Source organism: Neoarius graeffei, chromosome 15 (genome assembly GCF_027579695.1).
Source record: "Neoarius graeffei isolate fNeoGra1 chromosome 15, fNeoGra1.pri, whole genome shotgun sequence".
NCBI lineage: Eukaryota > Metazoa > Chordata > Actinopteri > Siluriformes > Ariidae > Neoarius > Neoarius graeffei.
This window is the reverse complement of record NC_083583.1, coordinates 60,924,034-60,945,693: the sequence shown is the minus strand read 5'-3', so window position 1 is coordinate 60,945,693 and position 21,660 is coordinate 60,924,034. Positions and strand designations below refer to the sequence as shown.

The 21,660-nt window shown below is 40.9% G+C and overlaps 1 protein-coding gene across 1 annotated transcript in view; it reads left to right on the top strand.

Annotated features, from left to right (window-relative positions):
• Nucleotides 1-13,103: 13,103 nt before the first annotated feature.
• Nucleotides 13,104-21,660, top strand: part of cntnap5l (contactin associated protein family member 5 like) — a 272,765-nt gene continuing 264,208 nt past the window's right edge. Inside the window, exon 1 of the mRNA XM_060940691.1 lies at nt 13,104-13,182. Coding sequence (XP_060796674.1) covers nt 13,104-13,182 — 79 coding nt within the window. The remainder of the gene's footprint in view (nt 13,183-21,660) is intronic.

Sequence of the window (21,660 nt, the reverse complement as noted above, 5' to 3'; positions counted from 1 at the left end):
TATCTCTCCTCGCACTGAAATCTGAACTTTCTTCCCATGGGCGGTCGCAAGCCAAGGTGGGCAAGGCCATGAATACTAATTTTTGAAGTGACGTAAGTTCGTAGGGCTTTCTCTGATCCGCTCGTTTTTCCGACTATTTTCTTTCATAAGCTAATACAGGGAATGGGAGTAGAATTACATTTTCACATGCAGCATGCATATGCAACTTGGAGTGAACTATGGTATTTCAAAAAGAGCCAGTATTAAAAGTTTTTGGTGGAAGGGCACCTTTAATCAGTTCAAGAGGGTGGTCTTCAACTTGATATCTTTTTATTTATTTATTTTATTTTTTGCAGAAGCATTCTGAAGTGGCAAATCTTTGACTGCCTTTTTTCTTTGTCTCTTTATGCTATATTCTTTTCTGATCATGTGCACCACAGAAAATGTCACCTCATTCAGATACAGTATATTACTGAAGTTTAAGCATTCACTTTTAAATTTAGTCAAAAAAGCAGATAAATTCTGTCGCAGCATGCCATTTGACTCCAACTTCTTCATTAATAAATGGTCTTTACACTAAACTTTGTCCTTTTGGCTTGCAGTAATCAGACGCTGTATAAACATCTTTAAAAGGTTTAAGAAAATTTTCATCACACATGCAAATTATTTATTTATTTAGCCTAAATAATTCACCAGTAATGTGAATTATTGTAATGTAACATTTAAATTCAGAGCATATTAAGATTGTGGATCATGAATTCACATGACCATTTGAGCGTTTTCTGGAGTGATGCATTATCAAGCAAATGTGTCTTTTTTTTATATGTTGTTATAACATTTACATAGAAAGGGTTCATGAGCTACTTTTCATTTGAGTAAACAGTGGATAAGTGGGCTCTTTCCAGAGTGAGATAGTTACTGATGCTTTTTCCACAACAAATCACTCAGCTGGAGAGATCAGACATGCATTAATGAGACACAAAGGTGATGAGTGAGCATATGTATGTATAGGAGAAACAGATGTCATCTGTTTAATGCCATACAGTGGGCCTCATTTATCTCATGATGCCCACAAAACTCCATAAAAGGCCAAGTGCACAGGGGACTGGAAACTACATGACTAATAAATAAAAAGCTGAAAGAAAAGCAAAAGTGGACATTAGTTTTTACTCATTTCTATGGCAATAAAACTATTTTGCAGTGTAACAGCACATGAAAAGAAAGTTCAAAATCCAGAGACAAGTTACAGAAAAGGGGAACCAAACTGTGCATTAAGTGAGCTAACAAAAAAAAATATGGTGTGACATGAAAACAGAATAGGAGAAAATGTCTAGACTGTGCCCAGATGATAATGTGCTGGAAGTCTTGCACAGCATTAAAAGAAAGATGCCGTGGCAAACAGAAAAGATTTATAAGCCAGCTTTCATTAAAAAAAAAATACCACTCTTTAAACATCCTTTTGCTCAGCAGCATGATAAGCGCATTTGTTTATGAATATAGACATCCTCTGTTTGTATGGCAGTATTTCTTTTGTTAGAATTGAATTATTCGTTTAATTTGTCTTAATTTATGGGTTTGTGTTTCTTTTCATTTGCCATATTCTTTACTTAATGCTAATAACATAAAACCACTAGATTTCACAACATATTCTCAATGGTACTCTTATGGCCCTTTTCCACTACCCTTTTTCAGCTCACTTCAGCTCGCTTCAGCTCACTTCAGCCCGACACGGCTCGCGTTTCGACTATCTAAGAACAGCACGACTCAGCTCGCTTCAGCCCTGCTCAGCCCCCAAAACTCGCACGTTTTTGGAGTGGGACTGAAGCGAGCCAAACCGAGCTGAGTGAGGCTAGGGCCGTGAGGAGACACTCCCCTGTGCACTGATTGGTGAGGAGGAGTGTCCTCACACGCCCCGCGAGCACGCTGGGATCTGTAAACACTGTAAACCCGGAAGAAGGAGAATTACGAATTACGAGAATTATGAAGCCTTATGCGCCTCGCCTCATCTATACGCTCTTGCCAGTATCTGTTGGCATTGTCGGTGACAACAAGCCACAGCACCAAGACCAGCAACATTAACGACTCCATGTCCTCCATGTTTATTGTTTACTCTCCGGGTTGTGAGACTACTGCTTAAAAGGTCACTGATGTCACTGTTTGCGCCGCCTAACAACATCACCTGACGTCCACCCACTTTCGCTAACTCCACCCAATGTGTCCACCCACTTCCAGCCAGCACGGTTCAGCGCGATTGTAGTCGAAATGCAACGCCAACAGCCCCGCTCAGCTCGACTCAGCCCAACTCAGCACAGCACGGCTCAGCCCAACTCAGCACGGCACGGCTCAGCCCAACTCAGCCGCGTTGGTAGTGGAAAAGCGGCATAAGTCTCTGACCTAGTGAACTTGAACATGAGGATGCATTTTTGAGAGTCCAAAGCACTTTTAACTGTCAAAGTGTACAGTAAGTTGCTGTGGTTAAGGGTGTCTGCTAAATGCTGTAAACATAATAAGAAATAAGCAATTTAAAATTGAGAGTGTATTCCACATATAAAAGTGGAGTAACCCATACAAATTATATGACTTGAAAGACAAGCAAGTTGAGGTTTACATTTGTTAGTCTTCTTATATGGATATTTTCCCACACTCATGAGCACAAGTAGGATACAAAAAGTTTTTTTTTCTGAAGTTACTGGATTTTTATGAATACTAAATTTACGAATAAATCTGTTTGTATTCATTTTGATAAATGAGGCCCAATGTCAGTTAAGACATCTCAGCCTAATTTAGACAGATCTCCATATTATGGTAAATTCTGTCACCATCCTGTCAATGTCGACCCAGAGGGAAAGCTATTATCATATTTGAATGACTCACACAGTCCCAAAACAATATCCATCCATCCATCCATCCATCCACTTCCCCTTATCCAAAGTTGGGTCATGGTGGCAGCAGGCTAAACAGGGTATTTCAAGTGTCCCTCTCCCCAGCAACACTTTCCACTTCCTCCTGGGGGATCCCAAGGCACTCCCAGGCCAGATGAGATATATAATCTCTCCAGCGTGTTCTGGGTCTACCCAAAGGTCTTATCCCAGTTGGACATGCTTGGAAAACCTCCAAAGGAAGGTGCCCAGGAGGCATCCTAATCAGATGCCTGAACCACCTCAGCTGACTCCTTTCGACATGAAGGAGCAGCGGTTCGACTCCGAGATCCCTCCGGATGTCTGAGCTCCTCACCCTATCTCAAACAATATATTGCAATGAAATGCAATATTTAGATGTCCAGTGATAAAAGTCACTTTCCTTAATTGATAAGATGGCAACATATGAGGCTGTGGCTGTTTTTGTGGCAGCAGTGTATAAAAGGTAGATAACTTATGAAGTGTATAAGAACAATAAAGTTGGCATGGTGGAACTTATAAGGTTGGCATGGTGGTGAAGCTGGTAGAGTTGCCACATCACTGCTCCAGGGTCCCTAATTCGATCCTGAGCTTGACTTATTGTCTGTGCGGGTTCTCTTTTGGTTTTGCTGGTTTCCTCCCACTGTTCAAAAACATGCAGGTAGGTGGACTGGCTACATTAGATTGGCCCGAGGTGTGACTGTATGTGCATGATGGACTGGGTCCCATCAATGAGGAATTCTTCTACATTGTGCTAAGTGTTCTTGAGATCCAGATCCACAGCAACCCTGACCGGAATGAAACAGTTACTCAAGATCTCATCTCATCTCATTATCTCTAGTCGCTTTATCCTGTTTTACAGGGTCGCAGGCAAGCTGGAGCCTATCCCAGCTGATTACGGGCAAAAGGCAGGGTACACCCTGGACAAGTCGCCAGGTCATCACAGGGCTGACACATAGACACAGACAACCATTCACACCCACATTCACACCTACGGTCAATTTAGAGTCACCAGTTAACCTAACCTGCATGTCTTTGGACTGTGGGGGAAACTGGAGCACCTGGAGGAAACCCACGCGGACAACATGCAAACTCCACACAGAAAGGCCCTCGCCAGCCACGGGGCTCGAACCCGGACCTTCTTGCCGTGAGGCGACAGCACTAACCACTACACCACTGTGCCACCCCAGTTACTCAAGATGAATGAATGAAATGATCACATGCCAAATATGTGTACCAAATATGACAATCGTAGGAGGAACTACACAAAAACTGATTTTAGCAGAAAATGTGCTTTTGCACTTTTATATGTGTTATACATGTGTTATTTCTGGCATCTCTGCATTTTGGTTGTTTTCCTTAGTTATGGACAGCTGTCAAGTCTATAGCCCTATCCGGTGGAATTAAACTTGGGGCCCAGAGGTAATTTTCTATTTTACGGGTGCTACTCTGGGATTTTATTTCAATCTGGATCAGCCATGTCAGTGTTTTTCATCTGTCCTCCACTAAAATAAAATTACAGACCAGATTACTTACTGGTTTTTTTTTGCTTGTTTTTTTTTTTGTCAAGCTCAGCACTTCATTATTTCTTATGCTGATGTCACCTGACTGCTGCTACTTGCCATATTTATTCTAGTATCACACATATCAGTGACCATCCTCCAGATAATAAACAATTCCCAAATTGCAAAACAACAACAACAACAAATGCATGCTTTAGAAGAGGCATTCAACCATATACTTGGTCTGGGTGGTAAAACACTGGTTACATGTGCTACCTAGGCAAGCATTTTCAGGAGGAGAAAAAAGATAATTGGGAAAAGTGAGATCCAACAAGTTGATTAAAGGCACTATTATAATTGAATAAGTACATTCACATGTGCACAGTATCAGCAACATTCATTTTCTGTAAATAATGACAAATTGTATCATTGCTAGGTCCTTATCTAATGATGCACATGATGCAAACATCCAGGTTCATAGAAGATCCAACTGTCAGTAGGAACGTTGAAACCAACAGCGCTAACCAAACTACTAACATGGCCTCCCAAGACTACAACGACCAAGATTTACAGTGCCCCCTGTCACCGGAGTATTGAACTCAGCTGTTGATCATTTGGTTAATCACTACCATGCTACTTAAACCCCTCTCAGACTCTGCTTCATTGCGAAGTATCGTTCTGTTTTCCCAGTCCATACCAAGCCTTTGTATTCTCTGCCTGATTTCTTGTTTATTGACTCTCACTATCCTTTCCACGTTTACTCTTCCTGGTTTTGTCTATGTTACTCTGTTTGCTCATCGACCAACCCTCGCCCGCCTACTGACTACGATTTCTGCTTCATGATTTGGCTTTATATTGTTTGTCTGCCACTTCTTTCTGCAATTACATCTGTAAGTGCTTGCGCTCTGACAGGATACTTCGCCCTAGCATGGATGTAGTGGAGGAAGCTAAACAAACTGCTCTGAATGCTCATGGAAGATTGTTAGGAGAACATCAACAGATGCTCGCTGATCTCAACGCAGATGACACAACTTGCAACTGAGATGTCGCAGGCCGTCCTTCCACACCCTGAGACAGCTTCGAGTGCGATGCTACAGCTTCCTGTTCCTGATAAGTATGCTGGAGATACTACCGCCTGTAAGAGGTTTTTGCTCCAGTGCTCACTGTATTTCTCCACTATGCCCTGTCTTTCAGACGAACACAAGCTCGCCAAGTTTCTGTCCTTCCTCACTGGTAAGGCACTACAATGGGCTAGTGCTGTATGGAGTAAAGGAGATGAGCATACAACTTCGTATGAGCATTTTCTCAAGTGTTTCAAATGAGTATTTGATCATGAACCTGAGGGCATTGAAATTGGAGAGAGTCTCCTCAACATGAAGCAAGGCTCTAGGAAAGTTGCAGAGTATGCCCTAGACTTTCAGACTCTTGCTGCAGCCAGTGGATGGAACAAACCCATGTTGAAGGCCATTTTTTGTCAGGCCCTCTGCCCAGAGATACTTAGTGGAATGGCATGTAGGGAGAGCACTTTAAATTTCATTGTACTTGTGACAATGACAATAAAGACCTATTCTATTCTATTCAACCTGACACTGGACTCCCTGATAGACCTCGCCATCCAGCTGGACCATTTGTTTACTAGCCGACCCTCTCTCAAGGAAACTTCTGAGTCTGCTCCACGCACTGAAGAAGGTGCACCTATGGAAGTTTCTCACACTCACCTGAAGAGATTGGAGCAAGAAAGGAGGAAGAGAGAGGAACTCCATTTCTACTGCGGAAGTTCAGCTCAGAAGATAAATCAATGTCCCAGCCATCCTGCATGCTCCAAGCCCATGGAACCCTCTACCCAAGCAGTGAGTCCCGATCAGAAATTTAATGCACAGTCATTTAAAGTGCCTGTCTTGTTAAAGTTGGTATCTTCCACACACGTCTTGTCTGCATTCATAGACTCAGGGGCAGAGGGGAATTTCATCAATTACATGATCGTCCAGAACTACAACCTACCCACAATCCCTCTGCAAAGTCCCATCAGCATCCGAACTATTGATGGAGGACCCATAGGTGATGGCAGGGTAACCACCAGAACCACTCCCATCCACATTCAGGTGGGGGCACTCCATTCTGAGCAAATTTCTCTCTACATAACCTCTACTGAACATCACAATATCATTCTGGGGTATCATTGCCTACAACTTGAATGAATGAATGAATAAATTTATTTTTATTTTCGAACATGTATAAAAAAATTTAACTATTTGTACATACAAAAGAAAGAAAACAAGACATTAACAAAAAATAAATAAAATAACATAAAGAGCTAAGACATTCCAAAACACCGCACATTGTTCGAAAAAGGAGTGGGAAGAAGTACAATACTTTTTTAATTTCCCACCCCTTTTTAACTACCCCGAAATCCAAACTACATTAATACACCTATAAAAATATATACCATATATACACTTCATGAATATCTATATAATTACAAAAATATATACTACATACATATATATACACTTCATAAATATCTATATAAATATTTAATTACAAAAATAAATATATACTACATACCATATATACACTTCATAAATATCTATATAAATATATAATTACAAAAAAAAAATATATATATATATATATATATATATATATATATATATATATATATATATATATATATATATACACCATATACACACTTCATAAATATCTATATAAATATATAATTACAAAAATAAATATCTACTACATACCTATCCCTGTAAATATGAATATATAATCTATCCCCATAAATAAATATATACCATATATACCATATACTAAGTTAGTTCTAATATAACAATCATCCCTATTCTATTTATCCCTCATCATCCTCCGTTAACATACTTCCTCTTCTATATACTTGTTTAAAAATATTTTTTTGATCTCATGATCCTTTGATCTCCTGACACAGCAAAGAAATTCTGCAATGGTCACCTACTTGCTTCCAACACTGTCTTGCACACCCACAACTCAGGATCACTTCCACATCAGTGGAGAGCCCCCAGCCAGACTCCATCGAGAACGTCCCTGAGTGCTACCTAGACCTGCAAGAAGTCTTTAGCAAGGGGAAAGCTTGTGGGCTACCTCCTCACAGACCATATGACTGTGCCATCAACCTTATACCAGGTATGTCACCTCCCCGTGGTCGTATTTATCCTCTCTCCCAGAAGGAACATGTGGCTATGGAGGAATACATCCAGGAAGCCCTCAATCAGGGATACATTCATCCTGCCAAGTCACCAGCTTTGGCAGGCTTCTTTTTGTTGAGAAGCGAGGTGGCGGCCTTCAGCCTTGTATTGATTATAGAGGGCTTAATCAAGTCACAGTTAAATATCCTTATCCCTTGCCTCTTGTTCCATCTGCTCTAGAGCAGCTTCACTCAGCCAAAATGTTCTCAAACTTGACCTGCACAGCACCTACGACTTGATAAGGATCAAGAAGGGTGATGAGTGGAAGACTGCATTTAGCACCACAGCTGGTCACTTCGAATATTAGGTAATGCCATATAGCCTTTCTTCAGCTTCCAGCGTTTTCCAATGTCTGATCAATGATGTACTAAGGGACATGCTGGGCCGCCACGTCATAGTGTACATTGATGACATTTTGATATATTCCCCCAATGAAGAAAGCCATCAAGAATATGTCAGAGCAGTTCTCCAATGTTTACTGGAGAACCACCTCTATGTCAAAGCTGAAAAGTGTGAATTCCACAAGAAGAAAATCTCATTCTTAGGATACATCATCAGTTCAGAAGGAGTCAGCATGGATTCCTCCAAGGTATCTGCAGTCATGTCTTGGCCAGTACCCACTTCAATCAAAGAACTTCAGCATTTCTTGGGGTTCGCAAATTTCTATCAACACTTCATTTGAGGTTTCAGCTCTATTGTAGCACCACTGATGGCTTTGTTGAAGGGACCCAAATGGCTGCAATGGAATTCCTCTGCAGAAGAAGCCTTCAACCAGCTTAAGAAAATGTTCACCTCAGCCCCGGTTCTGCAGCATCCAAACCCAACCAAACCTTGTGTCGTTGAAGTCGACGCATCTGACATGGGTGTTGGAGGAATCTTGTCCCAATGTTGTGGAGAGAAGCACAAACTTCATCCTGTGGCTTACTTCTCAAAGAAGCTCACATCTACAGAAAAAAAGAAAAAAAAACTATGATGTAAGTAACCTTGAACTCTTAGCCATCAAACTCACACTTGAGGAGTGGTGACACTGGCTGGAGGGAGCCACTCATACTTCCATGATACTCACTGACCACAAATACCTAGAATACCTCAAGAAAGCTAAGTGTCTCAATCCACACCAAGCCAGATGGGCCCTCTTCTTTACTCAATTCGATTTCACCATCTGATTCTGCCCAGGATCAAGGAACATGAAGCCAGATGCTCTGTCACACACTTTCATCTCCTCACAGCAAGAATCCACCACTTCTGCAATTCTTCCACCCAAGTGCTTCATGCAGTCCATCACTTGGGACCTAGACCAGCAAATAAGAAACGCTCAACCCAGAACCACTCCTGTAAGCCTTCCACCTGGTCTACTCTACATTCCAAAACAATTTAGAGGATGACTCATTACCTGGGCCCACACATCTCCCACCACAGGACATCCAGGTAGCCAATGGACCCACCAGTTACTAAGCAACAAGTACTGGTGGGAAAACATGCTCACAGATCAATCAGTTCATTGCATCTTGCTCCAAATGTGCCCAGGCCAAGGTGCCTCATACTCTGCCAGCAGGTAAGCTTTGTCCATTCCCTGTACCACAGAGACCATGGTCACACATAGCCCTCAACTTTATCACAGACCTGCCACCTTCTATGGGAAACATCACCATCATTGTGATCATAGACTGATTCTCCAAGGCACTAAAACTCTTTCCATTGCCGGGCATCCTGACTGCATTCCAGACTGCCGAACTTCTGTTTCAGTATATATTCAGGTACTTTGGCATTCCTGAGGACAGAGTCAGCGACAGAGGTCCTCAAATCATTTCCTATCTATGGTCATGTTTTATGGAACAACTTGGAGTGTCAGTCAGTCTCACATCAGGTTATCACCCTCAGTCAAACAGACAAGTGGAGAGGCCAACCAAGAAATCGGATGCTTCCTAAGAATCTTTTTCATGAGGAACCCAGGGAACTGAGCACATTCCATTCCCTGGGCCGAGTATGCACAAAACTCTTTGAAACACTCTACTATGCATATGACCCCTTTCCAGTGCATACTCGGCTACCAGCCCCCTTTGTTCCCCTGGGACGATACGCCCACACAAGTCCAAGCTGTCAAGGGCTGATTCTCACACAGCCAATCCATCTGGGAAGAAGTACATTGACGCATCAAAACAGTCAACACAAAATACAAGGAATACACCAACAAACACAGGGGTAACAACCCGGACTTTACTCCTGGTGACAGGGTATGGGTCGCCACCAAGAATCTCAGACCATCTAACACCTGCGGAAAATTTCAAGCCTGGTACATTGGTCCATTCAAGGTCCTGAGGAGAATTAACAAGGTTTCCTACAGGTTAAAACACCCCCATCAATATCTCCAACATCTCACTATCCCCAACATTTCATGTTTCCTGTCTCAAGCCTGCTATTCCAGGCCCACTAGCTGAAAACCCTCTCGTCCAAGAACCCCAACCACTGTGTCTGGAGGGTGAACCCATCTACCAGATAAATTGACTACTCAAATCCAGGTGCAGAAGAGGCCAGATTGAATATCTGGTAGATTGGGAAGGCTATGGGCCTGAAGAAAGAAGCTGCGTATGTGCCAAGGATGTCCTTGATCCCCTGATGAAACGGGAGTTCCACGCTCAAAATCCTGACAAACCCGCACCTAGGGGCATAGGATGTCCCAAGAAAAATATAGCTCCCAGAGGGAGCTCCTCGGGGGTGTGTGTCTGTCATTAGGACCACTAAAACCAACAGCGCTAACCAAACTACTAACATGGCCGCCCAAGACTACAACAACCAGGATTCACACTGAGTATTGAACTCAGCTGTTGATCATTTGGTTAATCACCACCACGCTACTTAAACCCCTCTCAGACTGTGCTTCATTGTGAAGTATTGTACTGTTTTCCCAGTCCATACCGAGCCTTTGTATTCTCTGCCTGATTTCTTGTTTATTGACTTTTGCTATCCTTTCCAAGTTTACTCTTCCTGGTTTTGTCTACGTTTCTCTGTTTGCTCATCGACCTACCCTCGCCCACCTACTGACTATGATTTCTGCTTCACAATTTGGATTTATACTGTTTGTCCACCGCTTCTTCCTCCGATTACATCTGTAAGTGCCTGAACTCTGACACCAACCCACTAAAAACTCACTCCCCCTGTGAAGTCTGCTGGGACTATCTATCTGTCTTATATACTAGTACATCTCAAAAAATTAGAATGTACTAGTGTGTGTGTGTGTATGTGTGTGTGTGTGTATATATATATATATATATATATATATATATATATATAAGTGAAATTAATATCAGTGAATAATAACCGAGACGAAGTCGGGGTTATTATTTACCGATATTCACTGAGCCTGAGGCAGATAATTGTTTTAGTATAAATATACAGGTGATTATTTAAAAAAAATCATATTCAAAAAATTATTTATTTCAAACTTCAGAAGCAGTATGCAGGCTTTTGTCACTTATCTACGCCGAGTCACATAAAATACTTTGTTTTGAAATAAAATAAATCACAATCCCACCATACCTCTGAATAGTTTTAGACCAAACTTTGTAGCATCTTTAGTGCTTTTTGGAACAGCATTTTCTTTCATAATTTGTAATTCTTCCTCATTTACGGTGACAAAGTGATTGGTTGCCATTTTGCCGAGTCACTTGAGGTGATTCTTAAGAAATAGTTTGACTCTCTCAACCAATCAGCATGCTCAATTTTCTATAATCACCTCTATATTTATACTAATATATAGTTGATTCTAAGCCATGTACGACGAGATTGAGTGGAAGAACTGTTATTCTATCCACATTCACTGGATTTTGAGAAACAGCATTTTTATTTTTTACAAATTTGATAAATAAATCTTTACACAAAATGTCCAACAAAATCATTTCCGCTTAGAATGTAAACAAACTGGTGAAATGACAGTAATTTGTGAGAAATGCTATAAATAATAATTCTTGAAAAATAAAACAGATACATTCATTCCATATTCATCTCATCTCATTATCTGTAGCCGCTTTATCCTGTTCTACAGGGTTGCAGGCAAGCTGGAGCCTATCCCAGCTGACTACGGGCGAAAGGCGGGGTACACCCTGGACAAGTCGCCAGGTCATCACAGGGCTGACACATAGACACAGACAACCATTCACACTCACATTCACACCTACGGTCAATTTAGAGTCACCAGTTAACCTAACCTGCATGTCTTTGGACTGTGGGGGAAACCAGAGCACCCGGAGGAAACCCACGTGGACACGGGGAGAACATGCAAACTCCGCACAGAAAGGCCCTTGCTGTGAGGCGACAGCGCTAACCACTACACCACCGTGCCGCCTCATTCCATATTTTGTTGCTTTATTTAGTCCTTGGTTGGTTCAGCAACACGCTCCACCATTTTGTTTTTCTCTACTGACAGTATATGAGCTGATAGCCTAGTAGTAGAGTAGCCAATCAGAGCGTGTGATTGCTTATATCCAGTGAATGTGGATACACACACACACACACACACACAGAGAGACAGTGCATCTCAGAAAATTAGTATATCATGAAAAAGTTTGGGCAGCACGGTGGTGTAGTGGTTAGCGCTGTCGCCTCACAGCAAGAAGGTCCAGGTTCGAGCCCCATGGCCGGCGAGGGCCTTTCTGTGTGGAGTTTGCATGTTCTCCCCGTGTCCGCGTGGGTTTCCTCCGGGTGCTCCGGTTTCCCCCACAGTCCAAAGACATGCAGGTTAGGTTAACTGGTGACTCTAAATTGACCGTAGGTGTGAATGTGAGTGTGAATGGTTGTCTGTGTCTATGTGTCAGCCCTGTGATGACCTGACGACTTGTCCAGGGTGTACCCCGCCTTTCGCCCGTAGTCAGCTGGGATAGGCTCCAGCTTGCCTGCGACCCTGTAGAACAGGATAAAGCGGCTAGAGATAATGAGATGAGATGAAAAAGTTTTTTTTTTTCATAATTTAATTAAAAAAGGTAAATGTTCATATATTCTGTATTCATTACACATAAAGTGAAATAATTCAAGCCTTTTTTGTTTTGATTTTGATGATTATGGCTTATAGCTCATGAAAATCTGCTGATGGTGACAATAAGAGGATTGGTGGAAGCATGCACTCTGTGGAGTGCCCTTCTAGTTGTAAGTATGGAGTGTTTCTATTCTCATTGTATGGATTTTATATGGATATAGTCTGTCATTTGGGATCTGTTATCGTACCACACACACACACCGACAGAGAGAGAGAGAGAGAGAGAGAGAGTTCACTGGACGCGCTACCGTCAATTTGCTCTCTCTCTCCTCTCTCTCTCTCTCACTCACACACACACACACACACACACACCCCTAGAGAGAGAGAGAGAGAGAGAGGTGGGAGAACGAAAGTAGCACGAACAGAGAAACTTGGGAGTCTTTGAGCTATTTCCACAGGAGCCTGGAGCCGGTGAGGTGTTTTGGAGAGAAGCGCTGAGCTGGAACGCGGACTAGCCGGCTCTTTCTGAACCATGGGACTCCACCGCGCCGTCACTCTCTTCCTCATCACCATCCTCACTGCTTTTCCTTCAGCTTCGGCCGCGAGCAGCTGTGAGTGTTATTCTTCAAGTGTTGTCCATACAAATCCTCAGTGTTAGAATGAATCGTCCGGAGTATCCACTTCCAGCGTTCGGACTGGGCGTAAAATCCGCGCTGCCAATTTGGAATAATAATAATAATAATAATAATAATAATAATAATAATTTTGTACAAAAAAGTTGAACTTGAGTTTGAAATAAAGTTGCATTAGCCAGACTTTATTGAGAGAAAATAATAATAATAATAATAATAATAATAATAATAATAATAATAATAATAATAATAAAAGCCCGAGTTGCTCCTCAAGCTCGGTATTCAATCCTATACTGTCATGTGTCTGGGAGCCTCGACTGAGAACCTCTAACTGTATTTAACTCTATTATTTAATTGTATGTGACAGATGCCTTACAATAGCCTCATGTTTTATTCCCCTGTGCTCATGTGCGCTAGTTGTATTTGACTGTAAACGCATGTTCTCATAAGCCTTCATATCATGTACTGGAGTATGTACAGGTAGTTTGGAGCATATCCCCATCAAATGCAATTGTGTCAATAGTAATATATGAGGGCGGCACGGTGATGTAGTGGTTAGCGCTGTCGCCTCACAGCAAGAAGGTCCGGGTTCGAGCCCCGTGGCCGGCGAGGGCCTTTCTGTGTGGAGTTTGCATGTTCTCCCCGTGTCCGCGTGGGTTTCCTCCGGGTGCTCCGGTTTCCCCCACAGTCCAAAGACATGCAGGTTAGGTTAACTGGTGACTCTAAATTGACCGTAGGTGTGAATGTGAGTGTGAATGGTTGTCTGTGTCTATGTGTCAGCCCTGTGATGACCTGGCGACTTGTCCAGGGTGTACCCCGCCTTTCGCCCGTAGTCAGCTGGGATAGGCTCCAGCTTGCCTGCGACCCTGTAGAACAGGATAAAGCGGCTAGAGATAATGAGATGAGAGATGAGATGAGATGAGTAATATATGAGTAAACCACCAGTTATGGCCTATGAAAGCATAATATGAAAGCATGAACCTACCTTGGACAAATTGCCCAGTTAGACATGAATAGGCAGAAGGAATGAAGGAGGAAAGGAAAGAATGAGCAGAAATAATGCCATTGTCTTTTTTTTTTTTTTTTACTATTTTACAGTAGTCAACTGAACAGAATTGCTCTGTAGATTGTTTGCTTTTTTATTTATTTCTTTTTAATCATTTTTCATCTCTCTCTCTCTCTCTCACTCCTTGAGAGCTCTCTGACTTTCATGCGCACATTTGTGATGTCATATAATCTCATCTGTGGGCAAGAGAGCACGGGAAAACACTTACCAGTGCCAAATTCTCCTCGGAAGTTAGTTCACACGCACAAGTTCACAGAGGTGGGACAGTAATTAGACTATGATGGGGTATGTGTTTGTGACTGTGGGCAAGAAAAAATGGACTGCGGGAAAACTTCTATGGTTTAAATGGCTTAAAAAAACATTTAGCATCCTATCAATTACAAGAAAATTATTGTTTTGCTGTACTCAAAGAAACTAAGGAGCTAAAGTGCTAACATGCATAACTAGAAGGGCACTCAGTGGAGTGTATACCTCCGCCAAGCTACATATCCAGATTTGCATCAAAATCTAATCAATTGTTCCTTCGCACATGACCCACCTTTCCTCAAAATTTCATCAAAATATGTTCAATGCTTTTTGAGTTACATTGCGAACAGACAAACAAACAAAAGGTGGTGAAAACATAACATCCTCAAACAATGTTGGTGGAGGTAATAACTAGAAGGGTACTTGGTAGAGTGGATACCTCGGCCAAGTCACATAATTGGATTTGCATCAAAATCTAATCAATTGTTACTTGGCCCATAGCCCACTTTTCCTCAAAATTTCATCAAAATCCGTTCACTACTTTTGTAGTTGCATTGGGAACAGACAAAACAATCCTAGATCCACATACATATCCAGATTTGCATCAAAATCTAATCAGTTGTTCCTTGCCCCATGGCCCACCTTTCCTCAAAATTTCATCAACATCCGTTCACTACTTTTTGTGTTATGTTGGGAACAAACAAATAAACTGAGCTGAAAACATAACTTCCTCCAACAAAGTTGGCGAAGGTAATTACAACTTCAGTGTGACCACCTGCTGTAAATGTCACATTTATATTTGTTATTGACGTCCCTAACATGCATTCACATGTTAATATTTCCGACACGGGGTGGGCAATACCACTGATTTTCTTTTCAATCCGATACCAAGTGATACTAAGTCTAGTATCCTGATACTGATACTTTAAAAAGGCTGACTGTGTACACAAAACAGGAAACCCTTGTGCTTTCTATTAGTGAAGGTTGGTAAATACACTGCAGACATCAAAACATTGTTCTAGAAAGTTTTGGCACTAGTATGAAAACCTATAAAAGATCAGACTAATCTGTCTTGTGTTTAATTTTTAATAACAGCATATATAAAAGAGGTTAAATCAGGTTTAAGAATATCCAACGAATTTTAACTTGCATGAGTATCATATTCAGGAGTTATTTTTCACAGGAACAGTTTCAAGAATGCTCAACAACAATACTTTATTTCCTTTCTGCCATTCTGCGACTGACTAACTGACAGAATCTGTTTCTCTGTGTGACTTACTACTGCCTTTCTATAAGCTATGGGAAGCAGAGAGTGGAAAGTGGAAGGAAACATAGTTCCTATCCTAAACAACAATAAAAAATGAATAAAATTAAGTTCATAAAATCACTACTTACCTGTTATTGATTGTTTTTTTTAAATGAAGATTGATTCTCAAAATTGAACTATCAGAATCTGAAGTATCGATTCTTTGGTGTCGATTCACCCATCCTTATTTCTGACACTTGAAGGCAACATGCAGGGCTGTAGTGGGCGTGGTACGCGGGGGTACGCCGTCCACCCACTTCTCCCGAGGTGAGATTCAAAAAAAAAAAAAAATGACAATAAATTTAAAGAAATACTCAAGTCTTTAAGAAGGAGTGCATGGTAGGGCTTAACCCAATGGCTGCATGTCATGTATTTTGTATACGCAGGTGCCTCAATCGCGCCAGACTAAATGCTTGATTTATTCGATTGGTGCCTTTTATAATAAATTTCAGCCCATTGCTGGTTTGTATGCGATGTGAGTGAGTGACGTGACTTTTTTTGAACTTCTGGACACATGCTGTAGCTGTTGCCACGGCAGTAAGTAGGCTAGTAAAAATATCAAATTCCAAATGCAGCTCGGCTCAAATGAACATGAATCGAACATGAACAAAGGTGTTTGTGTATCATAATTTCCAATATTTTGGCTTCATGCCTGATAGTCCATGTTAAACCTATGCAAGGTTTATGTTGAGTTCCAGCAGCAGAGTGGTGCTGTCTATGACGATGCATTCGGAAGGAGAAGGCGAATTTGTTCCTCTTTAGCCATTTCGGCATATTTATTGGAGACAAAATAAACCGCGGCTTTTCGCCATAACAGTTGGGCTGTACTGACAAACATGAATGAAAATTGCACACATAAAAATGTCTGAAAAAAAGTGTCTTCTTGTGCCCTCTTGTGTTGTTAAAAGAACGTAACATTTATACAAATCATTCATACCAAACATAGGCGACCAAACAAAGGCTACCGCTTCTGACATGATATCAAATCAATGACGTCACGAATCGCGTACCCCCACTTTAAAAATCTTTCACTACACCACTGGCAACATGTGCACACAAAACTCTCTCTCTCTCTCTCTCTCTCTCTCCTTCTCTCTCTCTTACTCTGTGTGTGTGTGTGTGTGTGTGTGTGTGTGTGTGTGTGTGTGTGTGTGTGTGTGTGTTGTTGGGGGGAGATAGGCTTTCTGTATATCCGTTTGACCTTCTCTGGACACATTTTTTAATTTTACAATAAACAAATAAATACATACATACAGATAAATCAATCAGTCATTCAGTCAGTCAGTCTATTATCTATACCACTTATCTGTCAGGGAAATCTGGAGCCAATCCCAGCTGACTTCAGGTGAGAGGAAGGGTACACCCTGGCCAGATCGCCAGTCTATCACAGGGCTAATATAGAAACAAACAACCATTCACACTCAAACTCACACCTATGGGCAATTTAGAGTAGCCAGTTGACCTAACTGTGATTAGACTGTGGGAGGAAACCAGAGCATCCAGAGGAAACACATGCAGGTATGAGAAGAACATGCAAACTCCACAAAGGCTAGTCCATATGGTCCAGTCCCATAGAAGATCTACTGTAATGCAATCTGCTGAAAAAATTAATGCTGACACCTTTCTGTTTCAGCCAACATTAACTTTTTCAGCAGTTTATGCTACAGCCTCTCTTTGGGATTGGACCATATGGACTAGCCTTCGTGCCTGATGCAAATCAGTGAGCCTTCGATACCCATGACCCTGTCGCTGGTTCACCAGTTGTCTTTCCTCGGACCACTTTTGGGAGGTACTAACCACTGCATACCAGGAACACCCCACAAGATTTACCATTTTGGAGACGCTTAGACCCAGTCATCTAGCCATCACAATTTGGCCTTTGTCAAAGTCACTCAGATCCTTATGCTTGCCCTTTCTTCCTGCTTCCAACACAACAACTTCAAGAACTGACTTTTCTCTTGCTGCCTAATATATCCCACCCCTTGACAGGTGCCATTGTAATGAGATAATCAATGTAATTCCCTTTACCTGTCAGTGGTTTTAATTTTATGGCTGATCAGTGTATACTAGTATGTAAAGTGATTGAGAGTCCTGAAGAGCGGTGAATCGTGTTTGCTCTCTTTTATCCAAATTTAGTTCATTAAGAGCTTGGTAATTAGCTGATGAGTTGAATGAAGTGAATAATTAAATGACTTAGAATGACTTGGGAATAACTTAATAAACAGAATAAAGATACTGATGGTGCTGTGGTCCCACATACAGTAACTGGAATTTCACACCCCTGTATTAAACAATAGATTGTACTGTATATGTGTATATGTATTTCCAATCTTAGACGCTATACTGAACCTCAAACTATGTTATTCAAACGCTTCTTATTCGGTCTTGTCTTGGAGTAATTAGGGGTAGTCAGGAGTGTCCTTGTCAAATGCAGTAGCATTAGTAGTAGGGTGGCAATAAGTGAGTAAGTCTACAGTAGTATAAATCTGAAAATGAATGTATAATTCATAGAATGGATGAACCGCCCAGTTAAACACTGACAACCAGAAGAAGAAGAAAGAATGGGTGAGCAGAAATGAATGCACGTGCATTTTCTTCCCCATTTCCCCGCATTATAATGTATTAGTCTGACAGTATTGCTGCCTGATAAAACTGCCAAACTGACCATGGGTCATTTACAATTATTAGGCTTATACAGGGTTTGTTTGTTTTTTTACACACAAAAAATGTCTTACAATATTGAATGACTGAGATAACACAGCTGCACATTTCATTGTTTATCTTCCATAACACCCCGATTCTCCACACTGAGGGCCTTACGGTTGATGATAAGTAACTTTAAGGTCATCTTTCTTGTGATTTTAGACGTAAATACTTTGTGCTCAACTTTGATAGTGAAGGCATAAAAGCTGGAGTGCAGAGAAGTTTTCAGGACAGTCAGTTATTAACTTTGAATCCTCCACCGTCTGTGTGAGAGATGTAACGAGCCATGAGATTCACAGTCGGTTTCTATATCTCACAGGAAACTGAGTGGTCACAGCTATGATCACAGCAGTCTGTGATCCAGTGCTGAAGTTTGCCTTGCAACTGTAGGGTATAGCACCATGGAGAACAGCTTTCTCTCAGTGGTGCATTTTTGTTGTACCATTTCACAATTTATAAAGCATCATCAAAATGAACTAAGTTCATTGGGCTCTGTCTGGATCATGCTGTATTTTGTTTTCTTTGCTTGCTCTTGTTTGTGTGTGGGTATTTATTGAAAAGCATGATATTTTGCAATATTGTCACAAAAAAGCATCACTCCACTTATCACATAAAACTCCATATCTTAGTTCTAAGTGGTTACTATGGTAGTGTTAGCAACATCATCAGCAGACATGGCAAATTATACTTTTTGGGAATATAACTTTTGATTTAAAATTTGAACGCTCATCAGATGAAGATGAAAAGGAAGAAGGGACCACAATTTTACTGGAATCACACAAATTCAGAGGGAAGCTCGCTAACCAGTGGGCTGTAAAGTGAATGGGGCTTCTTTGGGGTCTGTGTCTGGTCATTGAGCAAAAACAAACAGAACATTTTGCCATATTGTGTCCAAAATGTGACTTACCCGAGATTAATTTCTTGTTTATAGAACTGCTCTACAAAAGCAATAGCACACTCAAGGTTGTGTAGTTGTACTGAACATCAGCATGGCTGTGATTATCTCCAGCTGAAGCACAGCCATGCTGATATTCAAGTACAACATCATTCCCTTTTGTGTGATATTGATTAATAATATGCAATCAAGGCCAAAGTTTACATATACCTAAGCTAAAGACAAACTCAATTTATCACAATTAATGCCATATATTTCATGTTACCACATGTTTCCTGTGTTAAGACCATGAGGGTTTGTACATTATTTCCATCTTGAGGGCAAGATGGATGGGACCAAAGACAGGGGCAGAGGTTCATCTTAATGTCATTAAATAAATAAATAAATAAATAAATGTATAACTCATTGTTTTAATTAAAAGGAAAAAAAGAAGAAGAAAAAGCTGCAAATGCTCTGGATCCATGTAAATAAGTTCTGGGAGACAGGCACGCCGAAATTGAGAGGTGGCTGGATCCTGCTCCAAAATGATCTGGCAAAAATTTGCATTTTGTAGCGTGGTGAATACATATGCAACCAACAAATGTGTTTTTTTTTAATTAATCTTTGTTTCATAAGAAACATTTTTGCAGCATCAAATGATAGACATACTCTGTAAATTGAATGCTAAAAATTCAAATTAAGTCCATTTCAATTAGAGGTTGTAACACAACAAAATGTGGGAAAGGGGTGTGAAAACATATGCTAGGCACCGTATAACATCCATATTCCTTGGTTTCTAGTTCCCCAGGAAGGTGTATAATTTAACTAAGCTCCACAAGTTTTGACAGCAGATCTATATATTCCTCTGTGTCTCCTGAGATGCCTGAGCTGTCTTCATCTGTAATTACAGCGTTGCCTCAAATAAGTTACTGCAAAGATCTTAAGCCCAAGACAATAAACCACTATGAATATGGTATCAGAAATACTTTACAGAATGGATTATCTAAAATAAAATAATCTGATTCCACCAACCCATAGGACTGGATTTCAGTCAGCAGATGGCAAAGGATTAATTCAAATCCATATCAGTCAATTTGAAAGAACTGATTTGCATATGCTGCACTCATGCAGTGGAATATTTAATTTTCCATATAACATATCTGTTTTCTTTAAGATTCTGACAGTTGATTTTTGACTGGTGTACCTTAACAATATTCACAAAGAAGAAATAAAGTGAAGATGGTCTGTGATTGAGTTTCAGACTGCCAGGGTAGTTTTCTTTGGATTTAGAGCCCATTGGCTGAGTAACAATAGCCAAGGTCTGACCTCATGACTATGACCATGACCCCAGAAATGGAACCTTTAAAAGGTCCCCTCTAAATCAGTGCTTGTCCTCTTGCCTTTCTCCCATCATACAATAACAGACAGCATTCATAACTAGTGCTGATACAACTCTTTATTGGATAAGAATCCCTCAACATTCTGATACTGCTATCATGCTGTCTGATACATTCAAAATCAACACAGAGTACATGGTCTGAGATGATGGAAGATTCGGTCAGTAAAATCTGGCAAAGGTAGATGGTGAGCTCTGTCACTGCTTCAGAAATATCTGCAAGTGACACTCCTATTAGTGCCACCCAGATAGGAGTCATACTGTGCACTGAATAATATTTAATGGAAAAGGTATGACTTGCATGGCATGCATTCAAGTATGTTTGCACAATCACTTCCTTGACCCAATTGGCTAACCTGTCTTGAGACAGCTGAGCCCCTTTATGGTACTTCGCAAAGCACACAAACATCTCGTCAGTAATTTGAGAGCTCTGACTGCTATAGGTTTATTAATATACCATGGAATCAATACTGTAACTTTGGCAAGAATGCTGGGTTTGGCTGGAGTATGACTTTTAAAAACCAGTCTCTAACACAGGTACTGCATGCTGACCAATGATGCATTCCAATCTGCAGTTCCAATCTGATGGGTAGAGAGCATAGTGGGCCCATTAGAAATTTGCCAACTCATCTGACCATATTGACCATCAGAAAAAAAAAATGGTTGTCACTCATTTTATTTCTGCATCTTACATTGTTTCTTATGTCAAGTTGCACAAACTGCTAAGTATTTGGTTTAGGTCCCTCAGTGGAATCACTGAGTAATATGAAAGCCAGAGATGTTCCATACAGTTAAGAAAAGATTTGAGTAGTTGATGCATTCCCAGCAGCAAACCATCAATCTGTCCTTGTTGTGCAATGTTGACA